Source organism: Rhopalosiphum padi, chromosome 2, assembly GCF_020882245.1.
Source record: "Rhopalosiphum padi isolate XX-2018 chromosome 2, ASM2088224v1, whole genome shotgun sequence".
In the NCBI taxonomy this organism is placed as follows: domain Eukaryota; kingdom Metazoa; phylum Arthropoda; class Insecta; order Hemiptera; family Aphididae; genus Rhopalosiphum; species Rhopalosiphum padi.
The window spans coordinates 21,949,259-21,972,873 of record NC_083598.1 but is presented as its reverse complement, the minus strand read 5'-3'; the positions used below and the strand labels follow the sequence as shown (position 1 = coordinate 21,972,873).

The window sequence follows — 23,615 nt, the reverse complement described above, 5'->3', positions numbered from 1 at the left end:
GAACTACAACAAAAAAACAATATTGCTTTTGTCAAAAAACTAGTGTTGCATAAATGTTTTCATTTTGAAAAGTAGGTACCGGAAATTTTGTACTTTTGACCTCTATGTCCTAAAAAAATTACTTACCAAATACATCCTATTTTAAGTTCAAAATAGAAGATTGAAGAACTTTTACTACTCTGAAAGGTAACGAAAGACATACACATCATACATATATCGCTCCACTAGGAATCTCAAATGAAAAATAAATTAACTGTTTAAATATTCATCCTGTAAAGGGTCCTAACAACATTTTCTACAATTCCGTGTTTAAAATATCAAACTTTCCACGTTGAAATGAAAAAAAAGGAGAGAAGAAAATCACTTCTATACTATTTTATGGTTTATATAGATGCCTACAACAGTTAATAAAATGCAATTAAAATAAAATAAAATAAATTTAAATAACCATTAACTACAAACACTCTTTGGAAATTTGAAAAAATCAACATTTAAAAAAATGATATTATTAAATAAAATGTATAGATTATAAGTATACTTTTATAACAGATTTAAAACGTATAACTCAAAGTAATTTAATTTGTCTAGATTCAATCATTTCAATCACAAGTTTTAAAACAGATGATCGGAGTATGCTTCCCCTGTAGTAAGTTATAAATAATATTTACAATTTATTATTATTTTACCTTTTACTATTTTTGAATGCCCGTACCATTTGTAATAAAATATGTCTTCTACGAGTAGCACGCATTTGCATCAGTTACGCATACTGAACAGATACATTTCCATTTCGAGGTAATGAATTTCGTTAATGAATAACTAAACGATACTTCATGTCTCTAAAATGCGATAGTCTTATTACCACATTCCGTCTTTTTCAATCTAATGCTCAACACATAAATTATCGGAGTTAAATAAAAAAAAAAAAAGAAGAAATAGAATTAAGAGAATTTATACTTATAACTAAATTATTTAAAAATCAAAGATATAAAGAATAATTTCAATTAAATTAATTTTATAACAAAATTTGATAAAATTTTCCGTTAAAATAAATAAACAATTCATAAAAATCTTTGAAAACTAAAATGTCCATAAGGTACTACAAATAATTTTAGAAAATTTTCAAAAATACAATATTTAATCTAATAATTAATAAGCAATACACACAATATTTTTTAAGAATTTAGGTTAATCTAAAATATATTTTATTTTTATAGATACATTAGAATTTAATAATAAATACTAAGTATAATTGAAAAATTTGTGTTAAAAAAAAAGTGATATCTTATAATATTGTAATTGCTAACAATAATCTTGTATATTGTTATTTTGCTTAAAATATATTTATTTATACTTTATTTAAACATTAATTTGCATACATTTTATAGTAATTATTGAAATATTATAAAACGTAAATTAATTTAAATGAATAAATTTATCCAAAGCTAGTGAGAAATTAAAAAAGTATGTTAAACATATCAAGCAAGAACTACAATTTCTTAAAGAAAGGTTCCAAGGATTCAAGACTTAATTACATAGGAAGATAAATCGATAAGAAATATAAATTAAATTAATATCGATAAAATCAATTGAGAAAAATTATTAAGATAAACTCTTAGAAATATATTATATTACTGTTGTTAGTATTCAGTTAAATGTTTTTTTTTTTAATTAAAAAATATTCCAAACAATATGAATTTAAATAACGTTGTTAAATTATTTGTACGAATGGTTTAAATTAAAACAATATTATCATGTCACAATACAACTACCATAATCTATAAATGTTTTTTAACATGTATATATCTTTTAGTAATTAAGAGTACATTATTTGACCGATTTGTTTGTAAATAATTAAAAATTCATCGTTCTAATGTAATCACCATTTAATATGGTAAAACTTTTTTTTAATATTTTACAATATTTTAAATATTTATTAATTTTACTAATTAAAGTACTAATTTTCCAAAAAAAAATTAAAATTTTTGTTATATAGAATAATGTAAATTATAATGATTTCAACGGTGTTAACTTAAAAAAATTGGACCTAGTTGTTCTCCGAAAGTTTTCTAACCATAGCATAAAAACTTAGAAACAGAGTACTGCAGACGGAGCATTGATCAGGGTAGTTGAAAAGTTTTTTTTATATAATCAAATTCCAAAAAAAAATTCTATGTGTACGACCTCCACTGTAATTACAAATAAAACATCAACTTTTTCAATGTTTAACTATAGATATTCCACAAGAAGAGTTTTTGTTGCATTCAGAATTACTAGCAATCCAATGCTGATTAAATCCTGAGAAAAAAAACATAAATAATTTTTTTCGTTAATCTTTCAAATTGTTGAAATAAATGTAAATTAATTAACATTTAATAACATAAAATTAATATATTTTTTAATAATATAATAAATATTTCCTATATATATATATATATGTAAATACACCGATAAAATAATCTAACGCTTACAAATTAATTTAAAAGTTATCAAATAATATCAATTACCTTTTAAAAAAAATATACGATTTTACACCAATCAAATTGCAGAGTTAGATTTAAGAATATCTAACATTAGAAACTCATGATTATATTTTATTAAGTTTAAATTATTGTAACAAGTCTTTGATTAATTGAGGGAAGTACGAAACAGTGCAAGTATGCAGTAACACTGAAAGTATTTTCAAAAAACAAAATATTTTAGCATACATATTTAATTTTGATGTTGATCTGTGTATAAAAATGTTAATATTTCAAACGAGAATATTGTGTGTGTTAAATATTAAAACTTAACTTGGCAATATAATAATTGAGCAGATAATTAAAATTTAACTTCATAAATAACTATATGAATATACTATTACTATTATAAAAAAAAAAACCCCAGAAAAATTTAGTCATTTTGTTCTGAATAATAAAAAAAAACTAAACTTCGAACACGTAAACAAATATTGTATTAATAATTTGTACACTACTGTTCATAGTTAAGAGAAACATAGACAATTAATCAAGAAGTTTTGTGAAATATAAAACAATAAAAACTTGTATATATCTAAATCATTGTTTTTCAGCAGATCTAATAAGAAAAGCATGAAAACTTTTTTTGTTAAAATAGTATGTATATATATTGTGTAATGCATAACTAATTAGTGTGAAATAACTTTATACTGATATGATAAGTATAAAATTATGTTATGATAAAATATTTTAATTTTTTTCTCCAAATTGTCAAATAATTATTATAGTATAATATAATATAATATGGTTAGCATTTTATTAAATTAATAACGATCATAACTTGCAGTCCACGAAAAAAAAATGACAGAGAATAATTTTTTTTTGTACCCCGGGAATCAAAAGTTATATAAAAGTCGTTATAGGGCTACGTTTATTTTTCTCAATTTTGTAGAAAAGTACTTAATCAATTAAAAAAATGTACTATTTATCATACCATATTTTGTTTTTGATCTATAAATAGACTATAATAAGTCAGATATATAAAACTTTTGTAGCAATCCTGCATAAACAAAAAAAACCTTTTACGCCGTTATGTAATATATAGAAAAACCAATCAAATGATAAATAGTTGTCTAAAACTTGAAAATGTATTTAATTAATTTTAAGTTAAAGAAAAAATTTGTAAATACTTAATCACATTAGTTAGATGTTAAAAATTTAAAATGTATACAAAAATGTTATATAATTGATATTATTTAATAATTTATTGATGCCTATTAAAGTTATGAGCACACTTTTTATATTATGTATATTAATAATTATTATACAGTTATAAAATTATTGTCAATTAGTAATTTAATTATGACATATTGATATAATAATTGATTTTGAATTATATTATAATAATTACTATAAGAAATTTCTCGTATTATCAACATATGCTAATCATTTTCATAATCAGCAAATTGAAATAATAACAAAATGAATTCACAAAACAATTTGAAAATTGAACTTAAATTTGAAATGTTATAGAATGTTATTTCTTTAAAAATTAATTCAAATGATTTAAATCCTAATGTAGTAGTTTAATCTAATTTAGTCAGTTATTCTGTATAAATAGTGTCTCGAATAATTATTAATTGAAGGATTTATAACCATTACTTGATGCATATGTTATTATATGAGTGAAAATTATAATTACGATATTATTTAATAATATATTAAGCTGTTCGTTTAAATATTATTTATTAGTAAGAGTCAGCTTTCAATTTCAGTGTGAAATTCGAGCTTTTTAAATTATTTATATTATATATATTATATAATTATTATTATAATATATTGTTCATAATAATAATCTCCTCTTCGTTCTGAGTATTGCTTCATAACTATTACAGAAAAATGTCAGCTAACTAATTTAATACTATAAACTATGCCATTATGCAACAAACCTTTGTCAATGTTTTTACTTCAATGTAAAATAACCAATTCTAAAATTGACGATGTCCCAAAATACTACATTTTTTTTTATACTTTATTTTTATAGTGTTTTATGTTTTTTTGTAAAACTGTTAGAAGTCACTGAGGCCAATTTAAATCCATCCACAATTTCGTTTTTAAGCGATTCGGCCATACGAATTTTAACCGTTTCTGTGTCTTTTATGACCGTTATAAATTACTAAATTTTAATCTTATCGTTTCATAGACTAGATTGCAACATTTTTGTAGTTCAATTTTAGTTTTCAACTTTTTGGAAGTTATTGAAAGCAACTTAGGTACACAACGTTAAAAAAAAATCAAACCAAATCATGATTTTTATTTTTTTTGATGACGTTCAACCTACAGGTATCAACATCAATGTATTACCAATATACATCAATATCCTTTAAATTTTGAACGAAAAAAAAGAACCTATATCGTTTGCAGTTTTTCTCAGTTCCACAATATTGACAAGGGTAAGGTCACACGCTGCGATATCGTGTCACGTATCAACAATATAGCAATGCAAAGTATGACGAAAATCGTTGCACTGATCAATATCAATGTGAAAGACCGCAACAGTCCGGCCAAAGTGATGTTGAATGTATTGTGGTTATTATAATACCACTCATCCAAGTGAAATTAAATGTTTCAAACTTCAACAGAAACCGATGTCACATCGAACATAAATTAATTTCTTCGAATAATGTTTGATTCGCCAAATATTATATTAATCTGTCATAATAATATGCGTCTTTTCATTTCAAATACTAAAATGTCTAAAACACACGAACATCTTATAAGTATGATATATATTTATAATACTATGAAGTAACATGATTCAGAGTTCACGCATTAGCCATACGTCTTGTATTTATATTATTGTGTATTATTAAATTAAAATTGTTAAGGTTTCTTTAAGATTTCACTTCTGTTACTCACCTCTTCGTAACATTAAATTATTTTTTTTTATTTGTTCATATTAAATATGAAATATTGATCTGGATAAGTTATAATTTATCATTAAGTTTTCACAGTATTTTATTTTTAATTTGATATGTAATATCAATATAATCAATTAAATCTATTGATGATCTGCAATTATCAAGTTTTAAAAGTAAAGACATTTATTTATTATTTATTTGTATAGATTAAATAGATCAGTTTAAATAAATAATCAATGGAACTATAACCATTGAAGAGTGAATATTATTATTTCAGAATTAACACTTCAACTGTGCATAATATAGGGATAGGTCAACGTCAGGGACCCACAATTTTGGGTAATTAAATAATAACCGTCAATTTAAGAAGAAATCTTTTTATATTGTGAGTTTATTAGAATAGTTTAATTTAAGAATTTGGTTAATTAAACAAGAATTATGTAACACGTTTTAATTTTATTTAATGCATAATGAGTATACCAGAAAAGTTTATATAATTAAAATACAAAATTAAAATTACGTAATATAATAAACACCTAAATATTTGTATAATTATTTTAAGTTACATAAGCTAAGTATTATAAGTAAATAGTTAGTTACCTAACTAGACTTCTAAAACTAAATTAAACTAAATCTTATCAATTTATTTTAAATATCGTGTAAGTGTATATGTCAGCAATATAGCTATAGTTAGAATTTTTCTATACGAATTTCACAAAAGTAAATCCATACAATTTTTAAATTTTTTATTATTATATTTTTTTAATTAATTAAATCATCACATATAAAATAGCCATTTAAATATGTGTGGTTGCTACCAGACAAAATTAAAATTGTTTACCGAATATAAGTTTTGTTTCTCTTGTAGGTATATAAAAATGAAATCGATATTCAAGTTTTAATTCAAAAAATTTAGAGTGTAGTTTTTTATACAATTAATTTCAATAAATTATACTTTTTTATTAATTAATTAGAAAACAAATTTAAGTTTATATTTTAAATTTTAAATGTAATAATGAGATTCCGGTAGTAAATAAGAATATTTTTTATTTATTTCTTTAGTTGACTACAATTAAAATAATATTATTTAATCAGTTAAATATCTTACTGACTATAATATTTTTTAGAAATTTAAAAAAATTATTCATTGGTTATGTATCTTAATATATTAATGTTATAAATGATAAATATATGTTAGTATCAGTCGCGATAAGTCAACCATCGAAGCAAGTCGTTCGTTAATTGTCGCTCCGTATCTACGTTTTGCTATCGCCTTTTGTATAATGCCGGCGTCGTCTTCGGGCGGCGACGACAATCGTCCGCACGCTCTTAACAATTCAGTCGGTAAAATAAAAAAAGCACCAAATGCTTCCAGACCACACAACACGGATCAGGAATGGACCACCAAGACAAGTAAAAAAGCATCTCAATCTAAGAAGGTATCAACTCCAACTAGCCCTATATCTCCCACTCTACAGCAGATTAAAAATAATCCACCAGTATTAAATATGCCCAACAATACATTCGATTACGACATTTCGTTATCTCATTCTACTAATGACACGGCCTCTAATAATATGAATATAGATATAGATTTATCGCATTCTACAACCGATCACGCTAATGTTCCCGTTTCCGCAAATACAACATACACCGCTGATATTTCAAACACTAATATAAATTACGATTCCAACGATATACAGTCCTTACGTAATTCCGAACAACTTAATAAATTTTTCTCCGCGGATTATAACGGTCCGTTCACTACCATTGCGGAACATTCAGATATCAACCTAAAAATTGATCACTGGCACCCGTTAAAATATGCAAAAATTTTTTCCACCAATTTCATTGGCATCAACAACATCAAACCAATTGGTCATAAAAAAATCAAAATCACCTTCAATACTAAAGTTTCAGCCAACAACTTTCTCACCTCCCCTCTACTCGCAAACATTGGATTTACAGCATATATTCCATCTACGCTTATCTACTCTTTCGGAATTATCAGAGTCGATAGTTCCCTAACCGAAGAAGATTTCTGGGAAGGACTTGATAACACAGTCCGCGCTATTGCCTTCAAACGCATTTCAATCAAAAAGGATAATGTCCTAACGCCTACTCGTGTCGTGGAAATAAAATTTTTATCCCCCAAAATCCCAGATGCCGTATCAATTTACAACGTCATTTTCAAAATTTCTCCTAGCGTCCGTTCTCCCATACAGTGCAATAACTGTTTGCGATTTGGCCACACGGCTAAATTCTGTCGCAGTAAATCCAAATGCAGCCACTGTGGCTTAAATGACCATTCATTAACTACTTGCCCTTCAATCAACGCAACAGATCCAGTTTGCATCTTCTGTAAACTCCCCCACCTCTCCACTGACCGGAATTGCCAAGAGTGGTCATTCCAAAGGGATGTTAAGAAAATTATGGCTACGGAAAACTTACCCTTCCGCGAAGCAGTCTCTCTCAAGAAAAATAATTACTCCTCAAGTGCATTTAGCTATTCAAATATTGTTAATAAACAGTCTGTGTTAAATCCTTCTCATCAAGTTCCGGATACCTCCACTAACTCTTTCCCCCCGTTAACCTCTCAATCACATTACCACCATACACCTCATAGGAAGTATAACAATCATTCTTCTCACTCTAAACAAAAACAATTTCACGTTCCCAACCAATCTAATTTTTCCCTACCAAATGGGCACTTCATAGATTATGCTAGTAAAAATCGGTCCCAGGATCCCAAACCTCCTCAATTTGATCTAACCTGGGTCAATGCCTTCTGCATCAAACTCTCCGAATCCTTATCCAACTCCCCTAGCCTCTCTCCCTTATCTCCCTCTTCCCTTCAAAACTTAATTGAATCATCCCTTATGTCTTGTCTCTCAATTCCAAAAATCTCCGTTATTTCTTCTAATGGTCAATATTCTACAATGGAATGTTCGTAGTCTTCCTGCAAGACTACCTTCTATCCAACACCTCGTATCTTCCTATAATTGTTCCATAATACTTATTTCTGAGACTTGGTTACTTCCATCCCGTAATTGCTTTATTCCTCATTTTAATTTATTCAGACAAGATCGAGTCGATGGCTACGGGGGCGTCGCAATTGCCGCCCATACCTCACTTAATGTATCTTTAATAGAAATTAAACCCCCCTTAAAACAACTTCTCTTGGAAAATAATATCGATTTAATTGGTCTAAAAATAACAAATATTGACGGTTTACCTAATACATCATTCTGGTCCTGCTACAGTCCAAATGATTCACCTATCCCCTTTGAAGTATGGTACTCTCTCTTCCAACTCACAGATCACAACTCTTTCTTTACAGGTGACTTTAATGCCCATCACCCAGCCTGGGGTTCCACTACGTCCACCAGACGGGGTAACTTAATCTACGATGCGTTGAACTCTTCTAATCTTAATATACTTAATAACGGCTCACCTACGCATGTAGGCAGACCCAACTCAACCAATTCGTGTATTGATTTATCCTTATCCACTCCAAATTTATTCTGGCTTTCAACCTGGCGCATTATAGACGATCCTAACGGAAGTGATCATTTACCTATTATCATATCTGTCAATGTTACAAACCCTAACTCCTTACCAAATAACAGATCTACCTTACCCAATTATCTCTCCCCCCAATCTCAAATTTAACCTCAATAAAGCTGACTGGCCCCTTTTTTCTCAACTCATCAATTCCTCTATCCCTCTTCTCAACACTTACACATGTCCATTAAAAGATTATGAACAGTTCACTCATATGATCTTAGATATTTCTAAGAAAACAATTCCTATCAAACGTAATAACCTTAACAATTTCCCTCCCTCTCCCCCGTGGTGGAACTCCTCCTGTTCCAAAGCAGTTTCCAACCGCAAATCCTTATATAAAACCTTCATTCGCTCAGGCTCCGTTCAAGATTATCTTACTTATCGCAATGCCAGCGCTGCAACCACACGTCTCTTAAAAGAATCTAAAAGACTAGCTTGGAAACAATTTTGTACGAACCTCAACCCTTCTTCATCCATTCAATCTACCTGGACCACCGCTAAACGCTTTCGCAATAGTATTGTTACTCGCTCTCGTCCTCACAATGACAGTTGGTTCAATGATTTCTGTTGTAAAGTAGCACCATGTTATGTCCCTTCATCTTCTGAAGCCTTACATAATTCAATTTTGCCTGCCTCAAATACACTTACTAATCACATAATCTCCATGCCTATAACCTTAAGTGAGCTAAACGCCGCCATCGCCTCACGTAAATCAATCGCCTCCGGCCCTGACAACATTTCCCCTGTTATGCTCAAACACCTTCCTACTAATGCCGTCGAGTACCTCTTGAATATACTCAACAAAATTCTCCTCCTCAATAAAATTCCTGACTCCTGGAAAGAGTTTATAGTCATACCTATTCCCAAAGCCAACTCTACCACTGCATTTAGGCCCATCGCCCTGTCCTCAGCGTTATGCAAAACCATGGAATTTATTCTAAAAAACCGCCTAGATTGGTGGCTCGAACATAACTCTATTCTCTCTGACAACCTATATGCTTTCAGAAAAGGAAGAGGTACACTTGATTGCCTCGCAAATTTTTCGAGTAAAATATACCAATCTTTTAACAACAAACATTTTTTACCTGCAGCCTTTATCGACATTCGTGGTGCCTTTGACTCTGTCCATATACCAACTCTCCTATCTCACCTTAATTCACTCCAACTACCCCCTATATTCATTAACCTTGTCTCCCTCCTGTTTTCACATAGAACTCTAAAATTCACATCCCCATACGGCTCTACAAACATACGCTCCACTTACACAGGTCTACCCCAAGGTAGCTGCCTAAGTCCCATTCTTTTTAATTTGTATATGAATTTCATTATTAAACAACTAAATACACTTGGACATGAGTGCCTAGTGTATGCTGATGATCTTGTCATATTCTCCTACAATTCAAATATCGATCTCGCTATTGACTCTTTAAACAATTCGCTCAATCTCCTACAAAACCTTCTATCTTCTTCCTTTTTCTCTGTAGCTCCCGAAAAATGTAAGGCCATGATTTTCACTAGAAGACGTTACCTTCTCTCTTTAGATATCACTATAAACGATTTTCCAATTCCAATTGTCCAGAACATAAAGTATTTAGGACTAACACTAGACTCCAAATTACGCTGGGCTCCGCATCTTCAACATCTCATTAAATTTACCTCTCTTTGGGCCAATTTCCTTAGATCAATTTCCAATACGTGGTGGGGATCACATCCCTCCACACTTTTAATCATTTACAAAGCTGTTATAAGGTCCAAACTTGACTATGGATGCTTTTTATCAGGCTCCGCATCCTATTCACATTGGAAAAAAATTAATAATCTCCAAAACTCCTGCCTTAAGTCAATTATTGGTGCCCTTAAATCTACCCCTAATGCGGCCGTTGAGATCGAGACGGCATGCCCCCCCTTTAATATCAGAAACAGATGGTTGGCTGGTAAATTTCTACTAAAAAACTTCTCCCTTCGTCATTCCACAATATTTAATTCCTTTCTTGACATATACTTCTCCTGGCGTTACGTTAAAAAATCTCTCCCAATTCTTGCCTCCACGGCATACTCCTTATCTTCAATCCGTAATTTTGTTACCAATTCTAAAATATTACCCTTATATGAAATTAATTATTTGGCTCTCTCCTACTCACCTATAGTTCACACCAACAGACATTTTCTGAACTTTACTTCCAAGGCACTTAAATCTATATCACCCATCATCGTCAACAATCTTTTCTTAGACTACATTCAAAATAATTTTCCAAATTCCACCCTAATTTATACAGATGGTTCAGTTTCCCCTCTTTCGGCTGGTTACGCTTTTTTCATTCCTGACTTACACATCTCCATGTCTAATAATCTACCCTCTTCTGCCTCATCATTCACTACGGAATGCTTCGCAATATTAGAAGCCCTTTCGACCATCTCTGCCCTCCCCCCCAGCAGTTATCTCATCGTCTCCGATTCCTTATCATGTCTTCTTAGCCTCTCCTCCGATTTTTTCAATTCCCGTCCTTCTCCTATTTCCATTAGGATCAGGCAACTTCTATATGAACTTACCCTTTCAGATTTTATAGTTGAATTCCTTTGGGTGCCCGGCCATTCTGGTATAAAAGGAAATGAAATAGCGGACTCCATTGCAAAATCTACCTCCTCGTTCTGCTGTCCTTCTCCTACTCTAATTCCCTGGACCGATTTTTGTCCCTTATTAAAATACCATATTTATAATTTATGGCGCAACCAATGGAACGGACTAGCCCCCAATTATGCCTCTTGGTACAAAAATATCTCACCATCTATCCCCTCTCACCCTTGGTTTCACAACCTCAAATTAAATCGTAAAATAATTACCTCTTTTTCACGTCTAAGATTTGGACACACCTTACTACCTTCTCACTCTTATAAACTTTCTCTCAATGACTCTCCTTTATGTATGTTCCACGTTCACGATCCCATGATTTGCGATATCTCACATATACTTTTTCACTGTCCCTCTCTGGTTCCCCAACGCAATACCCTCTTCACCCTAATCCACTCCTTTAATGTCAAACTCGACACTCAATCCATTCTCTCTTCACCAAATGTACCAATTATTACCTCACTTATATCCTTCATCAACCAGACTGGTTTAAAAATTTAATTTATTTGTAATATTATTTTTGTTGTTAATATTGTTTTCTATGTAATATTTATAATCATAATTGTCGAAGCTAATTGTTTACAAAGTTTCTTTTAATAAAAAAAAAAAAAAAAAAAAAATATGTTAGTATGAATTGCAAATTCTTTTACAGGTTAAATAAATAAATCAATTACAATCAATTAATGTTTGAATACACGTGTAAGTATGTATAGAATAGATTACGACTTAAAAGGTTCAAAGAATATAAAAGTTAAAAATAATATAACGCTAATATAAAACTTTTTTTTAATGACCAACAATTTTCATAAAAGTTATTTATATTATTTGAAAAAAATCTTTAATTGTCTTACAATATTATACTTATTTGGAGAAACGTATTTTATTTTTATGTATGTCCATTATTGATTTCCCGCAGAACCTACATTATGTTAATCGTTTGTATACCTAGAATTTGCGGCACCTTCTGACTTATATAACGAAAAGGGATGGTTGGTATTGAATATTATAATTTATAATATAATCTCTGTTTGGCCACTTAACAGCTGTCACCGTCTACCCCTAAGGATCTTGTTATAGAATTTGCGTATAACATTAGATCACAAGACATAAATATATTATTTCTTACTTTCAACAAAGGATTTCAAAGTGATTACCATAAAAAAAGAATAAACTGTGTGGATAAATAATAAACTATTTGAATATAAAGTCAAAATATGTACGTTATGGTAGGACAATTTATTGTATATTATCTTGAAATTCAATCAGTATTGAAAAAAATCTTATAATTCAACATTAATTTAAATACACAGTACAAAACAATTTTTATGAAAACTATTTTTCCAAATTGAAAATTAGTACAAAATACGAGTAAGTAAATATTTATTACACTAAACTTTAATAATGATATAGTTATATTATTTTTTTAAATTGTTATCATAAGTTTATGCTTTCAGTTTGAACGTATTAAGTGTTCATTTGAACAATTATAAAATACAAATTTTTAATAAAACAATTTATGTACTTGACACTAATATTATAACGAAATACAGATTTTAGTGAGATAGTATAAAAATTAATTATATTTAAAGCTAAAATCCTATAACAATAAAAATAAGTAAAATAAGTAAGTCAATTTATATTTTTAGACTTTTAGTCAAGCATGGGTGGATATAATAGATTAATATAATTGTATAATAATAATTTTTTTTTCTATAATTTGCGTGTAATTGCCAATTGGCAAGTGTTAAGCGGCGCGTTACGGGTTTTTTTCCAGACCCAATCTCTGGGGGAAATGAAAAAACTGTGATTATATTTGGGCTATATTCTAACACCAGTCACAAACGAAGAAAAATTAACACCACCGATGTTGGCATAATGTTGGCAGTCAATATTTCGATACACTTCTGTTATATTGTCTAATGAATATTTCATGAAGTCAAATCAAATCAAATCGACTTAACGTACCTAGGCCACCTTAGTGATAGTCACGTGTATTCCATTAGCTCCACAGCTACCTTCCGTATAAATCTCAAGGGAATACACCATTTCACGCGTTTCCGGACACAGTTACGTCTTTCCCGGACAAGTGTCCGGCACATGTCGCCCTAGACTTCAATTAAAGTACACTCAACCGTAACGATCAGATTAATCTCGGATATAAATACAATATTATTACCAATCCTAATCAACCAATTTATATTTTTACAGGTACTATTTTCATATCTAGTCGTTATTATAATAATATTACTCGTATTACAAGTAAATAGAGAAATACTCCAATAAAAATCTATAAAATCATAAATATCAAAATTAAATTTCGATCGAGTAGTTATTTAAATCAATAGCCTCGATTAAGTAACTATTTAATGCTTTTATGATCGAATCAGTATGCCAATATTTTACTAGGCACCCCTGTATTTGGCTAATATATTATTATACTTTTAACAGATACTTATAAATTATAAATAAATAATTAAGTACTTGTTTGAAACTCAATATTTTTATATTAAAATTTTCGGAAAAACATTCTGCTTTGAAATATTATATTATTTAAAACGTATGCTTTAATTAAAAACCCACAAAAAAAAACTTAAAAAATGGTAACGTTAAAATATAATTATTTATTAAAAATGTTTTTCGACGACTTTTTCAAATTACACAAAGACAATTTTTCCTAAAGATGCTTACACTTTTTTAGATAATAAATGAGTGTTTACTAGTTGTTTAAAGAATAACCATGTAGATACATATATTTATAATATATATACTAGGTATATAAAATGAAATATTCATTTTTTTTCATAAAACATAACTGATGAAAAATACGAGGTACTCAATTAGTTTTTTCAATGATGGGTATAATTTACACTTTTTTATTTAAGTACAATGACCATACTTATTACACATTTTAGAAATTATTATGATTTTTTATACTCCCATTAGTTCCGTGTTTTTATTCTTATTAAAATCCGAACTAGCAGAAAAAATACAGCATAGTCACGTTATTCCAGGTCAAGAGACTAAAATCTCTATCCCCAGACACTGCGGAAAAAAATGCAAATACCCAGACTTAAAAAAAAAAATGTGAAATCTACAGTTACAAATAAAATATTGGAAACTACAACAAAATTATGATAGGTGAAGACAACTATTATTATTATTATATAACAAGATTATTTTTGTTGTTGTATTCTAATAACAATATGCTAAAAATCATATTATGTTGTACATAATATCATATATACTAAAGTATAGAGCACGCGACATTAATATATTTCTAAACGTTTATGTTACAAACGATTAAATTAAATTATATACAAGATACAATAAATACCATAAAAAAAACACAATTAAACTAAAAATATAAATAATATGTATAGGTAGTTTACTAGTTTATATATCTATTTTTAACAACGTACGACTGATAAGTATTCAATGCTTCAATACTACGCGTTTCTTAGTCGGTATAAAGAATAGTATACTTTGTAAAATCGGGTATCTGTAAAGAAATAATAGGTATCCGTAAAAAAAACTATCAAAGGCGTGATGCTTATTTATGTTTTGAGTGTACTAAATTGGATTTTTAGAGCTGTCAATTTCTAAAAGTTTAAACCAAGTTTTCTCTATGAAGTACGTATTCTAGTTTGTGACAGTTGTAATAATCACCGATATTGGTCGATAAACTTAAACTTCTACTAGACGTAACTTTTCGTTAATGACAATGACCTTTCCAAAACTTTTTAAAGGTTTACTTTTATATTGAGTAACCAAATTAATTGCTACGAAAAATGTATATGGATCAAGCCGTTTTTAACAGGAGTATAGTAAACTAATAAAAAATTGAAATTTATAATTATTTTCTTAAACATATATCACCGAAACACTGCTAAAAATTATTATTTAGTATCTACATCAAATTGATTTTGACGGTATTTATTTTATTTTTCATAATAAATTCATGAAATTATTATATTTTATAATTTATTAAAACGAATATGAGTCCAACACATTGAATTTTGCCAAATTGTAAATACAAATAACCGATAGTTTACATTTAGGCTCTGCATTACAAAGATCCTTTAACTACCGTAATAATGTAAAAAACGAATAAATTGTTCGGAAAAATGTTTTGTGTTCACGTTTATAGCGGAGACAAAACCGTCAACTGATTTAACAAATGATCGCCATTATATTGTTTGATATTTATTAAACGTAGTTGGACGAGGGAATGATGATAAATATAAAACAATGGTTATCGGAAAGGTGGGAACATTGGCAAATCAATTCCGTTGTACGTGCTCTGTAGTTATAAATGTCAGTGTACAAGTCCATATGATACGATTAATAAAAAAACATATTATAGGCACCTTGTTAGTGTTAATTGGAAATTGACATTTTGTTTAAAAAATAAGGTCATGTCTATCTATTACTAAATGTGTCTAATAAAAAGGTAGATACACAATAAACATAAATGTACTATAATCACAAATCTCAATAATTTTTATTAATTAGGAAAATGTATAAATGAAACACGATATGGTGTAATACAATATCAATAAAAATCGTAATCACGAAATTGAAAAAAAAAATAACGTGCATCAAAAGAACAGATTTTTAAGTTAAACCTATTTAATGACGCAGGTAGGTAGTATTAATAAATAAAAACACATGCCATCCATGTATTTCTCAAATGGTGTGCATAATATTAAAATCATTACATATGGAATCCCCTTAAAATATTTTATAACATTTACCTCAATTAGATAATCCTGCATGCATACATGTCGTACTCCAAGAATATAATTTTAATTGCACCCACATAAACTAGCTTCACTTCAATTATTTATTAATTAAGATACACTTTTAAAAGGTAATGTATATAATACCACGTCATACTTTACAAATAAAATGGTATTTTCAAACACAATATTAAACTTAAAAGAATACTTATTATAATACATACTATTCATGTAATTACCACAATAATAATGCTACAAAACATAGGTAGGTACGGACCCTATTCATTAAATGATAATATTTATAATGTAGACGTTTTTCACAATTTATAAGTGTCCAATAAACAGAGGGTTAAGTTTTTAGAAAAGTTATAGTTTGTTTCCAAAAAAACTCTGCTATTTCAACATGTCGAAGTTAGTTGAGGTATATGTACTGTATTAATCATAATAAGTATACTAGGTAGATAATAATATAATAGATAAATATTATTTAGAATTTCCAATATTTATTCAAAGTAATGATCAAAAACTGTTCGAAACTAAAAATCATACATTCATATTAGTTATACTGCATTATGTGGAAAAAAAACTCAAAAAACATGATAACTGTTAAAATATTGTGTGTTACAACCAAATCTATATGGTATGATTTGTGATGATAACATAATATATACATATAAATTGTATTAGAAGTTCATTTTTAGCAAGTTCTTATTAAAAAATTAACCTAAACGTATGCAATTGATTAATATGAAGTTTTTAAAAACTTATACCATTATTTTATAAGGAATTGTAAAAAATCGATTTTCAAAACGTTAACACTATAATTTATTTTATTATTTAATACTAACGTTGCTATTCACAAAAAAACAAATGTATTTATTTTGTATTTTTAATAATATCATTCAACGATATTCGTTTTTCTTGCTGGATACAATGTTTTAAATGAAAAAAATCTCTAATAATAGAAGTTGTAAGGATAATGCAAAGTAGGAAATAAATCACATTTAGTAGCTACCTACTATAAACATAAAACCGTTGACTGAAAAGCTCAAGTTTGAACTACCAAAACAGAAAAGAACAAACCATGAATATATTTAAAGTGTTGTAAGTTTCGCGATTCTTCGACAAAAACGTCGAAGCAGAACACCGTTTTTAGATGGACCTCATCGAATAAAATACACGTCCTTCAACGTGTTGAGTTATAAGAGATATGTCATTGTACAATAGTTTATAATAGAACACGCATCGTGTTCAATAATGAGCCGTGAAACGTGAACGATACACTAATACAATATTATTGCGATAATAATTTAAAGGGACAAATAATTAAATATATTTATTTTAATAATTCGAACCAAAGACGAACCTAGTGAAGTTGTCGGAGCACGGAAGATGGAATCACGTTTCAATATCTTTTTAGGTGTACCTACACGAACTAGTCTCCGGCTAAAAACCTTCATGTAATAATAATAATACGAAACCACAATTTACGTAATATTTTTGTTGCCTCTTTTCTCTTTTATGCGTATAATTTTTCGGATCAGTGCCCACACCTGTACACGCATGAAATTTGTTGCCCGGCGAATGCAAAAATTATAACACACAAAAACACATTATTTTCCTTATCCTTATATGTAACGTATAATAATATGGGCACCGGAGCAGGCAGCGTGTCCAACCACACATCGCCCATTTGCGACAGCGAAACGCACGTATGTCGGTGCACACAGGGATATAGGATATACCTTGCGATCTTTTACTGGGATAGGTAAAATGTTCCCAAATGACGTTACAGATTAATCAAGCCGGAATGAAGGGCAGTTTTTGCTGACTACTTGCCAACTCGTGCCCGTGGCTTTGGAGCTTTAACAGTGGTCTTTATGGTGCGCTATTATACATCTGGTCCCGAGGGGCCCTGTCCCCTGTTTACGACTCAGTCTTCAAGAATATTATTGCCATTATTATTATCATTAACATTATCATCATCATCATCATCATCATCATCGTCATCGTCATCGTCATCGTCATCGTCATCGTCATTTTCATTGTCATCATCATTGTTGTCGTCGTCGTCGTCGTGTTCGTCTTCGTCGTCATTATAATTATGTAATTATGATTATTATTGTGTTCATTATTCATATACCATTTTATGTCATGTATATACCTATAGTTTAATTGTTTAAACAATATTATTATTATTGAGCAAGACACCACAATAATATAATTATATTATTACATCGTCGCTTCGGACTGTTGCAACTCGCTTTTACTGATAAACGGTAAATTTGTGTTTAAACTTTACGAGCTTTCGTATAAATCATATTTTAACCCTTTTATTTCTCATTGAGCACGCTATAATATTATGTGTGTTAATTGCCACGGACATTTTACAGATTTCCCCGTTTACACAATGACAATACGCTATCAATATATGTCACGAAAAAATTAATTTTATTGAAATACCTACAGTGTTATACACGTATAATAATATTTCATCTGATTACTTTACACTTAATAAACGATGTGAATTTAATTTGACGATTAAAAATAATCCTTCGCCTAATATATCCTTTATTTTGTTTTTTTCCATGATATTTTGGGTTAAAAAGGGTTTTAGAATGCACATGACAGGAAACTGAAGTTGTCAAGGCTTATAAAACGTGACCAACCCCTCTTGGGTTGTGTGTGTAACTGATAGTTTTGTTGGGTCACTAGAAAGGTATGTTTAATTTCAGTTGATATGATCGAATCAAGCATGTATATATATATATACAGATTATACAACTTTAAATGTTCAGTTTAGTATTGTTATATCGTTATCTAATATACTTCGATGAATACAAAAATACTAATCTCATAAGAATACTTAATAGTAATAATAATTTAATGCCATATCTGCATAATATATTAAAATGTGTTATAATATTTATATATAATATTTACCTATATGGCATTTAATTATTATTACTATTAAGTAATATTATACTACATTATAATATTATGTACTTGAAATCAAATGAACGACATTTAAAATGTTGAATATAAAAAAATATTTTTTTTATTACGTGGATTTTATAGTATTAATCTACTTGTAAAAATGACATTTATATTTTAAATGATATAGATTTTTAGAAAGGAAAGCCTCAATTAATATTAAAAAACTAATTTATAAAAGTTATAATACTAGATAAAAACTTAGATAAAAACTAAGTACTTGTTCAGAATCAAAATAATTAATAAAATGAAACATTCGTGCTTTATCAAGTAAAAATAATTTAAACATGCTCAGAGATCATCGTCAAAACAAATAATTTCAATTAACATTATTCAACAGCAAATATTTTATCATATTTTTGTCATAATTTATAATAAAGTAGGACAGACACATTTGTGAATGATACTCGGAAAAATTCCAACAGTTAACTTAGTTGTAATAAAAATTCGCAACCATATTTTTCATATAATTTTGTGGATAATCGTTATTACTTTATAATATTACAATATAATACGTTTTTATTCCGAATGTCCGGATAAATATAACTATAATGGTTTTTATTTTTCAGTAATACTCAAATAAATTATTTCTGTTTTTTGATGGGCAGAAATGTTACAAAAACTGTTTTGTCGCTTAGAATAAAAACACAATACCAAAAAATGAATTATCGTGATTAATATACATTTTTCCTTTTTAGATTATTAAGGTATCAAAAAATGTACTTCTCTTCATAGTTTAAAATTAATTTTATTATACATTATGATTAAAATCAATTAAATAAAACTAAACCGTTTAAAAGAAAAATTATATTCTTAACTGCATTGTGTAAGGAGTTTTAGTGACAAATATCAAGCTCAATGAATCATAAGAATCTATTATAGTACATAATTTATGCAGTGTCCCTACATAATATATTGGATGGTAATACGATTAACTGATTATAAAGATATATTTACAGGTAATCATTAATTTGTATATAGAAAAAACAACAACATTATTAATATATTAAGATTTCTAATATTAATTTTATTAAATAATTAAGACCCGTAGTATAATAAATTATAATCATGAGGTTTATATCCAAAGCAAACTTACTATGAATTAAACATATAGTATAGATATAATATTTAATTTCAAATATCCTTTTTTTAATCGTTAGATATATATATATAAATAAATTGATTTTTTTTGTGACTTGCATTTATTTTAGATGATCAGTCATTATGGATATGTAAAAATGTTTATATATTTTTTTTCAATTATATTAATGTTAACAACAGCTCGTACCTACAGTCGATGACGATAAGTGTAAACTCTTTAGTTTCTAGTGAAAAGTCGGTCAATAGTATAGGTGGGATATCCGGTGTTTTTTTTTTACTATATCTAATATATTATCATGTATACATAACTCACATGGTATTGTATTGTATTGTAATAAATAAGCTAACGATAAAAAATCACCTCCTTTTCTATAAAATTCTTTTAGATTTTTTAACAGTTAAAATAAAATCAATATAAGTACCTATAGTTAAACTGCAAATATTTTATATTTTCAATCACATTTATACCTAATAAATAAGTAACCATATTAGTTCATTGTTCACATAAAACTAGCGGAAAAGAAAATAATTTCTAAGAACTTTGAAGTGCTGCTTTTTCACTCGGGATTTTCAACCCTCGACTGACTAACATTATACAGTTTTTGTTATCAGCATCAACATTAATTAAATTATTGAACAGTACATTTTTACATGTATAATTGCATTAAAGTGATTTAATTACTCGAACTAATGAGATTTTTTTTATAATTATTTATTACGCGTAAATTAATTACCTTATGTTTAAAATTTTCAATTTTGTTATCAAATCAATGCCATTTTTTAACGAATAAATTTAAATAATAATTTCAATAACCTTGTTTTAAATAAATTTAGTATTGAACGTTGTGTTGTTGATCACATTAGTGAAAATAAAGATGTAAGCAAACCCCTCAAATTTCTAGAGCCCCTCAAAATAAAAATAAATATATTATAATATTATATGTATAATTGTGTTAAATCTCAAGTTTAAAGGAAATAAAATCGTAAATTTAATATATATATTACGGTGGAGTATTTCCTAATTTCTGCATGATGTTCTATGTAGCTATTGTTCTTCCAGTAAATATAACAACCCGCGAAAGATCATTTTTCACTATATGTAACGTACAAAAACGTTGTTTCGTACTTGTATGAATCAAGATAGGTTCATCAATGTAATTATTTTGAATACAGAAAGTAACATTAGTATCAATTATGAAGACATAATAATATAAGTCTCGGAAAACAACGTAGATACGTATTCAATTATACAAATGCAATTGAATTACTTCTACTTTATTGGACTTAAATAATAATAACTGAAAGTTACTGATAATTATTTTAAATCATCCAAAAATATTTGTTTAATTGTTATGCTTATGATGATTCTGAATCACTCAACCAGGACATACCTTAGGACCTAGATAGTATTGAAACCATTTTTCTGAAACGTTGTGTGGTGGATAAGATTTTAAACTATAGGTTGACGCGCAAACTGTGTTTCGCAATCCACGGACATCACGTATTGATAGCCATAATTCACCACAAAATAGAGATAAGATCTAGGACAGTAATAATTGGCGTTTGTGTTTTCTAAAGAAAAAATATATAAAACAAATAGTAATGTGTAGTAATGTGACTATCACTGTTAAACATTTGTCTACAAAGCTACAGCTTGATTTTTTTTCAATAGTAATCCCTGTTTAGATTTATTTAAAAAAAATCTAATAATTAAACTTGAACTTTACCAAGTCAAATATATATATTTTTTTTGTCACACCCGTGTGCAGTTTGCAGAACGACGTGTGTAGGTAGGTAGGTATTAAAAACAGAATTATTGGTAATTTGATTAAGATCACCGATACCGCGGTTGATAATAATTAAGTTATTTATTTGCAATTATGCATATAGCAACACAAGTTTACACGTGGCATTTATTCTAGAATTATATATATATATATATATATATATATATAATGGAATAACAATAAAATCTAAAACACCGGAATTACCTAATATTTATAAATATTTTTTTATTTACTTATATTTACACAAGATAACGATGTCAGATAACATAATAATACGGGTTGTTTTAAATCACAGCATAATACAAAACAGCAGATTCGTATAAGGATTGGAAAGAAAAAGTGGGGTCATGATTTTCAAAGAACATTATCTGGAAACTAGTAGAATTTTCAAGATAGTTTTTAGAAGTAATAGTTATATGGAAAAGGACAGGTAAATGAGAGAAGTGAGATTGTACTTTGAAAGTAATGAGAGAAAGAAAACAGGATAGGCAATAGAAAAGCACCTTCGGGACACCCGACGTCAGTGTAAACTTAAGAAAAGATGAACCAAGGACAGACACATAGAGGGATCGATTAGTAAGATACGGCCGTAACGGGAGTTTACCTATTGCACTTAAAATGACCGAAATGACCAAATAAGGTCATGTCATATAAATTAGTATAAGAATACATACCAATTTATTGCGCTCGGTAATTTTCGGGGTTAATACTTAGTATATTATAGATAATAGTCGTTGGTCATTTAAATATAAAATATGTAAAAATAATATTTATTATATTTAGTAAAACTTACTAACTTTATAAAAAAAAAAAAAATAAACGAGTTGGCATTAAATTAATTTATCCCTTTATCATTTTATCATTATACAAATTATAATACGTATGAATAAAAACAAACAAATAAATATGTGTGAACATGTTTGTTTTTTGGTTGTGGTACAATGTAATGTGATAAGCAAAAAAAAACCTTTTAAACTAATTATTGTAATATTTTGTGTATATTGTAGATGTTTATATACATAGATATCTACATTTTTTTCAATTTACTTAAACTGTTACGATAAAAAAAAAGTCAAAAGTAATATAAATATGACGGTAAAATATAAAAATGTAGTGCAACTAATTATAAATAATTAGTCATTTTTGGCATTAAGATTTTATTTTATTTTTTGATTGTATTTTATATCTTCATAATGTCGTTTATTCATTTTTTTTTATTTGTGATTTAAAATGACAATAGCTTTTAGGTAGCCACGTGATTTATATTTTTTTTTACCCATCATACTATATAGTATACACAGATAATACAATGGTAGAGTATTATGTGTTGATTATTTATTTTATGGTATATAATATCGGACCACTAGCGGTCAAATCATTTTGTCATGGAGGGGGGGCGTAAAAAAATTAAACAAAATTTA

General features: G+C 28.1%; 2 protein-coding genes across 3 annotated transcripts in view; one reads left to right on the top strand and one right to left on the bottom strand.

The window, feature by feature from the left end:
* Positions 1 to 23,615, bottom strand: part of LOC132921600 (5-hydroxytryptamine receptor 2A) — a 93,339-nt gene that overhangs the window by 48,825 nt on the left and 20,899 nt on the right. The window lies entirely within an intron of this gene.
* Positions 6,661 to 8,331, top strand: LOC132921975 (uncharacterized). The gene has a single exon (XM_060985248.1). The coding sequence runs from the start codon at positions 6,661 to 6,663 to the stop codon at positions 8,329 to 8,331; it is 1,671 nt and encodes a 556-aa protein (XP_060841231.1).